This window comes from Leptonotus elevatus, chromosome 2, assembly GCF_054856555.1.
Source record: "Leptonotus elevatus isolate MCC_2025b chromosome 2, RoL_Lele_1.0, whole genome shotgun sequence".
In the NCBI taxonomy this organism is placed as follows: Eukaryota; Metazoa; Chordata; class Actinopteri; order Syngnathiformes; family Syngnathidae; genus Leptonotus; species Leptonotus elevatus.
The window spans coordinates 22,035,681-22,046,338 of record NC_141240.1 but is presented as its reverse complement, the minus strand read 5'-3'; the positions used below and the strand labels follow the sequence as shown (position 1 = coordinate 22,046,338).

Below are 10,658 nucleotides of genomic sequence, written 5' to 3'. Positions count from 1 at the left end.
ACAACAAAGAGAAAAATAACACCACTTTTTTTTGTGTGTGGTCTTGTAATGTGTTAATATGTGAAACAAACTCCCAAAAAGTGTAAAAGCCTACTAAATCGGCTGTTCTTGTATAGACTCCAGCAAATCATTTTCTGCTTCCACCAAGTGAATGAGAGGAGCCGTTCAATTGAGTGGTAAGTAATTGGAGTTCACCCCTACAACAGCGCAAAATGCATGTTTTTAATTTAAGTCTGCAAAAATACTAAAACCCAGTCTAGCCTGCCCCTGCACAGATTTTGACTGCACCTCAATTGCACTCAAGGAAATAAAGCCCATAGACACCCTTTGCAAAAATTTAAATGGATATGGATATTGGGTAACAAGGTAACGGGGTTAGTAAGTAAGATAGTAGAGTTAGTAGTACCTTTAAATCACGTCTTCTGTCTCCAATTGGTTGTTGTTTCTCGGCGTGGTGATACTTTGTTTCTTAAATTAGAGGCATAAGATTGAATGATACAAAATCTGCACTACCATAATTTCATGTAGACAATTATTATGTACATATTATTGGCTCGGGTCAAAATTGATAATGTGCGTGAATAGAAAGTGAACAGTGCAAGGGTCAAGTGTGTATGAGAAAAAAAATAAACTGACACATACCACCTTTGAATTTTGGATTTGAATTTGGACCATGTATAGCCTACCTACATATTTAAATCAGTACATTCGTATAGCTTTTGTTTTAGTGCATGTGCCCATAAAAAGGATCCTATTTGGAAGCAATTGCACAAAAGCCGATGAGATCCAAGGAAAAGAAGGTGGGGGCGCCGTGCGTGTTGACGCACGAATTATAGTGTATTTGCTCCTCTTTTGTTCGGTCGCTCAGCCCCCCCCCCCCCCCCCCCCCCAGCCACCACCCAACACCTCCTCCTCCTCCTCTTGCCCCGCGCGCATGCACGCACGGAGAAAAGGATGCTCCTCATCTTCTTTTTCCTCCTCCTGCAGGAGATGCAGCCGAGTGGAAGCAGCGCGCATCGGCGCCGCGGACGCACAAACCTCCGCACCTGCCCCCGGATGCACTGAGCAAAAATACGCGCGTGTCAAACTCAAGAGGATTTTTTCTTCCTTCCTTTCTTTCTTTCTTGGCTTGTTTCCTCCCCCGGACGTGATCCTCTTCAAGGATGCCCGGAGCACTGCTGTCTTCCCGGTCCCTCTACATCGGCATGGAGGTGGCGATCGCGGTGGCGTCCGTGGTGGGCAACGTGATGGTGGTGTGGGCGGTGAGGATCAACAAATCCCTCCGGGACACCACCTTTTGTTTTATCGTGTCGCTGGCGTTGGCCGACATCGCGGTGGGGGCGCTGGTCATCCCGCTGGCCATCACCATCAGCATCGGGCTGCAGACGCACTTCTACAGCTGCCTGCTGGTCGCCTGCACGGTTCTGGTTCTCACGCAAAGTTCCATCCTGGCGCTGCTCGCCATCGCCATTGACCGATACTTGAGAGTCAAGATTCCCACCAGGTAGCATCACATGATCACTGTTGTCCCGCCTGGGGCTTAATGGGTGGCACGTGTAGCAAACTTGTGCGTTATCATGATGAAGCAAAAATAATGTACGCGTGGGGCAAACTTTTGTGCTCAAGGTTGGGTCGTTCTCAAATACGAATTTTTATTGTTTTCAAATTTGGGGTTTAAAAACTGGATTGTTTCGGCTCAACAATGTTGTTTAAAACAACCTAACTACTTTGTCTTAATGTCCCTGCTAATGCTAACACATAATGGAGAATGCCATTTACTGGCTAACAAAATTAATATTGATAGGCTTTTAGACAAACAGATGTCCTGTTTTGGCCCACATTCTGGTGGATTTCACCTATTATTTATTACACAGGTTCCGTCCCGTTTTTTGTTAGTTTTTTTTGCCACAGTTGTCATAGCGATTAATACGATAAAGCCAATAAAAGGTAATTTATTCATTTAACTATAAAATGTCTTCCTACATCCAAATTTCATTTTATTTTACAGTTGCATATAGTTGGTAACAGAAACTAGGCACTTGCTGGAACTATAGCTATACTTCCTGCTTTTGTATCTAAGAATTATGGGAAATGTAGTCTTACTACCCACTGCGGTCGCCACTCACCCGTCAGACAACTCAAGCTGAGCTTTCTAGAGGTATAGTTCCAATGTTACAATGTGTGACTGAAATGAGGTGAACGGCGCCAAATAGACTCCATTTTAGAGTAATATTTACACTTGGAAGACAGTAAAATAAAGATTTTTTAAAAATAAATAAAGGTCACTCAAGGATTGAGGAACAAACTCACCACCTTCAGCTTTGGAGAGAGCCGATCCACTCCCTGAGCCACGCAGCTCCTGCTGTGTGTTAGTATATTGCTCGTGTCAGCTGAAATTTTCCTAACTCCAATTTGGAGATAAGCTAACAGTAGGAGGGGCGTGGAGGTAGTGCTCAGGTGGTAGTGTGGCAGTCTCCCAAACTGTCCGTGAGTTCGTTCATCAACCCTTGAGTGACATATTTTATTTTTTTCTCAATTCTTTATTTTACTCTCTTCCAAGTGTAAATATTAGCCTACTCAAAAACGGAGTCTATTTAGTCCCACTCAAAATGTATTCAAATTTACTCCAAATAGAGTAAAATGTGTGGAAGAGATGGAGTACAGTATTAGCCGCATGTGTATTACACACACGTTTATGGTGCATTCGTTCAAAATCAATTAATCAATCAATTTATTTTAATTAATTTTTAAAAGAAAAAAGACAATAAAAAGCAATATGCAAATTCAAAGTAAAGCAAAAGAATGAAAGGGGACAGAAAGAAGTTAAACTTGTTTTGTCTGCCCCTGATTAACTAAAAAAATGGAAAACAAAAAAAAACGCACAACACTAATTTGATGACAACGAACGGTCAAGACGCTTTCAGTGTTACAAGATAATTAAAAAATAATTCAACTGTGTGTCCTTGTGCTATATATATTTTTTTATGTTTTTTTAAACAATTTTTAATTAAATTTAAAAAAAAAAGACAATATAAAGCAATATTCAAATTCAGAGTAAAGCAAAAGAATGGAAGAGGACAGAACGAAGTAAAACTTGTTTTGCCTGCCCCTGATCAAATAAAAAAAAAAACGCGCAAAAAAACAACACAAATTTAATGACGAATGGTGACGATAATTCAACATAATTCAACTGTGTGTCCTTGTGCTATACATATTTTTGCAGTAATATTGCTTTTATGCTTTAAAAAAAAACTACAAATAGACTGAGAAGATGTCACTTTAATGCACGACTATGAAGAGCCTTTGTTTTTTTAGTGTAGCTATGTTAGCTTGTAAAGTTGACTGACTGTCTTTTTCTGATCATATGAGTGGAGATTACATTTGTTTGAGTGACATGATTCATTTCAGCTGAAAACTAGATTGGATTTACCTTAGGTCTCATTGATCAGAACAATTAGCTTGGTGATGTCATTTCTGCTGAGTCATGTAGCTCTTTTTTCCTCTTCCTCTATGACTAAAATAATTTGACTGTCATAACAGGGTTGTGTTTATGCTGAGATACACCTTCAGAGTATCAGAGTAATTACTGTTATTAAAGTAATTTAAAGTCTACACACACAAAATAATAATAAAAAAAAATAAAAAAAACAAGACTAGCAAGAAATTATACCCCAAAAAGTTGATTTAAAACTTATTGGATTTGTAAAGTTGGTCATTAAAAGAGAAGGTCAAGTAAAAAAGCCATTTTAGGGGTTGCGCAAGAGCTAATTGGTATGTTAAATCATTTTTAAGAATCAGTTTAACTACAACTAGCTACAGTTAAAAAAAACAACTATAAAAGGTACGCAGATGATTTAAAATTTGAATTGAGGAATGGCCAGCTCATGCAGGATGAAAATACTGGAATACCTCCATATTTTCACTCTTCATAATAAAATAATTCATTCTATTTTATTTTATTATTTGTGGTCATATTGGAATTAATTAAGCCATTATGAAACACAATGTTAAGTGTGTGAATAAACTGCCTTTTGCTCCATTTCAAGATGTGGCCATCCCAACACGTAGATCCGTGATCAATACTAATCCAACGCATGAAAGCTGAGCCTAATTGCAACATTTCCTTTCGCTTCAGGCGAGATGTGCGTAAATGTCGGAAGGATGAATTTACACCACAGGTCCAAGTGCACGCTTCCCATTTAATGCCTTTATCCTATTTTTTTCTGACTGCATTTTTCAGTGATACATATCCCACATGCCTGTGCTTGCATTCTTGGAACACATGAAATCATATTTGGGTCAATATCACTGTGCGTGTAAGTGCCTTTGGTGACCTGATCTAGAGCGCTCAGTCATCATGAAAATGTGGCAGAACAATAAAACTCCTGGGGTCTTATTATAGGTGGCCCAACATTTGCACAATGCATATATATACTGTATATGCCAAGAAGTTATTGATAATACAAGATAATGAGATATTGCACAAATTATTATTCATTTGTATAAGGAAACATCCACCTCCATTACTACACTTTATTTTACTTATTTCACAAACGACACATTTAATTTAGCATGATGGCATTGTATTTAATCTTTACATATTCGAAAATTATTAAATATTATTTACTGTGCATGCATGTCTAATATTTACATCACGTTTAATGCCTATATACCTTTAATGTGGCATACTGATATTATATTTAACGTCTAATATGGCATGTTCACTGTACATCATATTTATTGTTTTATACCTCATTCGTGTTTTATTGTATGAAGTATTTAGTTTTGTATGCAACTAATGTTTGACATCATTGACATCTATGCACCTTGAATGTAGATATTTACATAGGGCCCAACATATACAGTATGGGTTTGTTGAGAATATGGATTTTTTTTTAATGATATTTGGCAGAATAAAAATCATATAACCGATAATTCAAAAATATATAATGAATGAAATGAAGATCTTTTTTTGGGGGTCCCTTAAAGCTTACAGCAATAAATATATGATTTACAGGCAGAACATTTTATTGTTTTAAGCCGTCGAGACCAAGTATTGGTTAAGTTTAGGATTAGAGTTGGGACAGAGGACAGAGACTTACGCACTACACAGACACACTTCACACAACGTGATACGCTACCTTATATATCGATGCCTTCTGCCCGCTGGCCCATTCCTTCCTCTGTTGAAGCACAGCTGCCTGAGAGTTGGTGGGCGCCTTATGGCTGCGGACGCCTGCTCAGTGCATTTGGGTCATCGTTCCCCGCCTGATACCCCCCCCCCCCCCCATCCCACTTCCACATGTGCACTAGTATTCGAGATGCTGTGGGTTGTGTATTTATGTGTGTCTGTTTGCTGAGGTTCCTTCCCAAAATCCATACTCTCATGCTCCTCTTACATGAGCTTCGTCTGGGGCTGTATTTTTTCTCGTCTCCGTTCCTCATGTTTTTGGGGTTGTTTTTTTTTTGCATCTGAGATACTGAACGCTATAAAAGTGACCCTGTTGGTCATTTTTATTCTATTGGCTAGCATATTTAAGCTAAGTAATTATATTTAATGTTTGGTATGGTTTGGTGCTTTAATTGAACATGTGACAGAGCTCAACACCCACACTTTCCCGTGCTCCATATTGACCATTTGCACCGACGCCACGTGATCACGTGACTGCCCTATGACAGATGGCGGAAGGAAATTATTGTTGAATGGAAGTGGACGTGACCCGGAGCGACTTAGTGACTTAGCAACTGTTATTTTACAAATGAAAAGTTATTATTGCCCATCGAGCTATGTAATCTATTACTTCAATCGAAGGTCGCCTGTCAGTCGAAGTTGCACATTTAGTCGGGACTCATAGAGCACGATATTAACTTTAGTTGGAGATTGCTAGTTTGAAAGCAGCCCCTTACCTTCTGTCGCCTGCTGTTTTTACCAAGTTAATCAAATCGCCGACTTTGCCGGAATTCACAGCGCAAGACCTGTATCGTTATGTAGTCAATGGATGAACATTTATCTACTAATTACAACATTTATCTACTAACCTCGCAAAAAATGATCGCTGCAAATCTGTGAATACTTTGTGGGCTGCCAGTCCTTTTTGTTGATTGCTGCTATCCATCGACGTCTTTTTTGTCTTCATTAGTAGGTATGCGATGTCTGTCTGTACAACCGACCGCAAAGCAAGATATGACCATTTTATAAGATAATCGATTAGATAAAGGATTTTACGCCGTACCAGATTCAACGGTTAAAATACAGACAAGTGGTTCTTTTGCCGTCCAGCGTCCCCGAGGGGGCGTTCCCATGAGGGCTGTGACGTCACGTGCAAAAGGTCAATAGGCACAAAGCTGACGCTGCCTCTCTGTCGGCCCCTGCAGGTACAAGCAGGTGGTGACGACCCGGCGAGCCGGTGCGGCCGTGGTGGTGTGTTGGACGGTGGCTTTCGTGGTGGGCCTCACTCCCATGCTGGGCTGGAACAACCTCGGGCGCCTGCAGCAGAACGGCTCCATCGGCTCCGACCTGGTGGTCACCTGCCAGTTCGAGAACGTCATCAGTATGGACTACATGGTCTACTTCAACTTTTTCGGCTGGGTGCTGCCGCCCCTTGTGCTCATGCTGCTGATCTACGCCGAGATCTTCTACATGATCCACAAGCAACTCAACAGCAAGAAGCTGACCGGCAGCCACAGCGACCCCAACAAGTACTACGACAAGGAGCTCAATTTGGCCAAATCTTTGGCACTGGTCCTCTTTCTCTTTGCCGCCAGCTGGCTGCCCCTTCACATCATCAACTGCGTGACGCTCTTCTGCCCCGATTGCCAGAAACCCATCGTCCTCCTCTACATCGCCATCCTGCTCACCCACGGCAACTCGGCCGTCAACCCCATCGTCTACGCCTTCCGCATCAAGAAGTTCCGCACGGCCTTCCGCAAGATCTGGCAGCAGTATTTCTGCTGCAAGGACACCCCGGCTCTGGAGCTCCAGCCCAGTGACAGGAAGTGGCACAGCGTCAACCCCGAGCCGGCTCGGGTGTCGCCCCCGCAGGAGGGCGACAGGATGGCCGACGGCCTGCAGCCTCAGAACCAGAGCAGCGAACCCCTGCAGCTGAAAGAACACCCGCCGTTATTGGAGCAGAACGCCATTTAGCACAAGGAATGGAGCCCTTTGGGAATTAACCTTTAAAGCACAAGAACCCAGGTTCTGAATGTGGTTCGATGAGGGGCGCCGTCTCCTTTTAGGTCTTTTTGGGAGGTGATCAAGGCGGTCCTTCCAAACCGTAGCAAAAGGATTGATCTTTACTCAGGAGGAACGCGCTGATATGAACCTTTTACCATGACGTTAGAGGTACTTCTGAGTGGCAAAAGCTCCAGCGATCTATGACAGCACCACTTGTAAACAAAGACGTCATTTGACAAAGTCAGAACGACTGAGGAAACAGGGTAAATGGCTTGAATGAGGATTTTAGCCGTTTTTTCCCCTCATTGTATCTTAAATGTGTGAGATGTCAGACACATGAGATAAACTGAGACGCAATGGTGGAAGTTGACACAAAAGTAGACATTAACATGATCATTGAAGGACTGGCTAATCTGCTCGGATTACTGGCACAAACATAATGCATCACTCTGTAGCGCTGACGTTAGCTAGCAAGCTAGCCGTGATGTTTTGCTACATTACGCAAGATGACCCAATCAAACATTTTATGCATACCTGTGAAAAATTGCAGTCCACAAACCTGATGCCGAGGTTTGAGTCCCAGTCTGTCCCTCGAGACATGATCACTGGCTTCTCCGTCATCAGCAGTCTTTTCCAGTTGTGGACATGGTTTGATTTATCCTCCTCACAGTTTCTATTGGATTCATTTGGATCTTTTTGAAAGGCATCGGAAATAACTAAAGCTTTTGAGGTTTGTCTGGCACATTATGAAAAGGTCTATAAACTTGCAATAATTTCATAACATTATGACAGTGAGCTGGTGATGACGGGTTCTCCATTTTTTGGGGTGAGAGACATTTTTCCAAGAATCTCTTCGTAATCCTCACACCAACTAAACATAACTACCACATGAGGTTAGATGTATTTAATAATAATAATTTTTTCAAAAGCCTTTTTTCAGATAGAGAAAGGAAGTTGTGATAGTATGAGAATAAAGTCTTATTTTTTCCAAGAACAAAGACACAATCATGTTTCACCTTTTATTCTGTAAACATAACTTCATTCTAAAAATAAAAAAATAAGACTGTTCTTGGGGGAAAAACATGTCTTCTGTTCTTGAAAAGAAGAGGACTTTAATCCTGTTAAGCCTTTGGTCTGAATGTTTTATTTAAAAAAAAAAATGCTCCTGTGAAGATATTTCACACTCAGATAAGACATTGGCCCAAAGCTAAAATAATGAGAAATATTTGGTTTACTGTATTATGTTTGTTTGTCTGGCATATTTTATTAATACAACATAATAATCTACTGGAAATTATTTTTTGGACTCTCTTGTGAACCCTAGTTTCAGAACCACTGGCAAAAGAGACGTTAAGCTTAAAGCTGTTTACTTCCTTTTTGCTGCATCATGTAGTGTAGAATGTGCATATTAATGTGAATGAAGAAGAACAAAATCAAAAGTCAGGCTGGATTTACACAGCATCTATCATGTGGAACAATTTGGCTGCAGAAAAAAAATGCTAATGCGATATCCTCAGGGTTGAAGAGACGTTTACATTTAGTGAACACCCAAAACAGAGGCATCGCACCCAAGGCGTTGCAGCAACCACACGTTTGCCCAAGGGATGTCAAGCCAGTAAGGGATCAGAGTCAGTCCTGGTGTAATTATTTTGAGTATTTTTTTCGCAAATTTAAAAGACCCTGTAAAGTGAAATGAGAGATGTGTTTCTCAATACATAATATACTGTATGTTTGAAGATAAGTGCTGAAAACATGAGCAAAGACTCAGATCTATGTTGTAATGAATTGTGGAGGTGTTTAATTGTTTTTCACCATTTCAGGTTTGCTGATTTTACTGGTCGTGGCTAAAATGTGCCTGATGGCTCGAGTCACCCCCCTTCCCCCTCCACACCACTATATAAAAATTCATCCGTATAGTCTGCTGGCATGGCTGCTTTAGAGCGCCTCATTGTCTGCCACAAGTGTGTGGTTCTCAAGCAGGCAGTTGAGTGAGAAGGATAGAATATATACTTTTTTTAAAAACTGGCAGCCAGTATGTAGACTCAGGGCTTCATACTGATATGCTTGCTTTAGAGTGCCCCATTGTCTGCCGTGAGTGTGTGCATGTCAAGCAGGCAGTGGAGTGAGATAAGTAGAATTATTATTATTATTTTTTGTCTGACTTGGCAGCCAGCATGTGGCTTTGGGATGACGTGGCTGCTTTAGAGCGCCTCATTGTCTGCCGCAAGTGCGTACACATCAAGCAGTTAGTGGAGCGAGAACGGTAGAATTTTGTTCTTTTTCTTTTTTAAGGTTTGACTTGCCAGCCATTATGTGGACTAGGGCTTCAAGAGAGCGTAGCTGCTTTAGAGCGCCTTGTTTCTGCTGCAAGTGTGTGCATGTAAAGCAGGCATTGGAACATGAAGGGTAGATTTTTATTTTTTTTTAATCCGACTGCAGCTAACATGTGAACTTAGGTCTCGGGATGGCGTGGCTGCTTTAGAGCACGTCATTGTCGCAACATGAGAAAAGCCCAAAGATCAGTCTTGAAAAATGGGGTCGAGGAGGGGATACGGCTGTCACGTTTATGTTCTCACTGCCTCACATTGACTCATGTACTTGTTGTGTTATTAAATGTTCATGACTTGAAAACACAATGACCTGCTGTGTAAATCCAGCCTTTAGACGCGTTGCTATATGAATGTAATATTAATGTAAATACCATATGAGGGCAGCTCAGCTGTGATCTCGCGACATCTTCAGGGTATCTTCATCGCACAACAGCAACGCACAGTCAGCGGCGCAACGGGACACTATTTTGCACAAAGTTGTGTATGTGACGACCCCCTTCAACACACAGATGGTGCACCCTCCCCTCGCCACCTCCCACACCCTCCTGAAGGAACCACCCATTCAAACGTTACATAATTTAATGACGACTTATGGGTAAACATGTCCTGTGCATCAGTCCTTTTCGGGATGTAAACAAACAAAGGCCTGTCTGAAGGTACATCATGTGATGTAGAAAAGGACTGGCAGTAGCTGTCATTTATTTATTATGTTGCTGATTTTTGAAGAAATACTTATGTTCAACTATTCTATTTTGTGAATGTGTAATTTATTAGACCAGACCGCCTTGACATTTTCGCTGGTGCGTACCTCCCAGTTTGGGAATCCCTAAACTCCAGGAAGTGAAAGGATGTAGTTTGAAGCCTGAACAGATTCCCTTGTTTGTGGAAAGACTTTGTAAGAGATGTTTGAGTGTGGCTGTGGGGAGTTTTTGCCTGCCAGTGCCATCTTTGTTCTGCTCTAGTACGTAAGACCAGTCTTACCCAAGGACAACACACCTGGCACCACAACCAAGGCCAGCTTTAAGTAAGCAAGTGAACCACAGCCTATAAAAAGGTCTCGATTTCTTTTGGGAGTTGGCCAAGTTGCTAACAGATTCAGTCGCTGCTACCCATCAGCTATGGTAAGTGAATCGGTTTCAACATATGTACAGTGG

The 10,658-nt window shown here is 41.4% G+C and overlaps 1 protein-coding gene across 1 annotated transcript; it reads left to right on the top strand.

Annotated features, from left to right (window-relative positions):
• Positions 1-958: 958 nt before the first annotated feature.
• Positions 959-10,250, top strand: adora1b (adenosine A1 receptor b). Its single transcript, XM_086070065.1, has 2 exons — positions 959-1,504; positions 6,376-10,250. Exons 1-2 carry the CDS (start codon positions 1,164-1,166, stop codon positions 7,142-7,144), a joined length of 1,110 nt encoding a protein of 369 aa, XP_085926191.1. The 5' UTR covers positions 959-1,163; the 3' UTR covers positions 7,145-10,250.
• Positions 10,251-10,658: the final 408 nt, after the last annotated feature.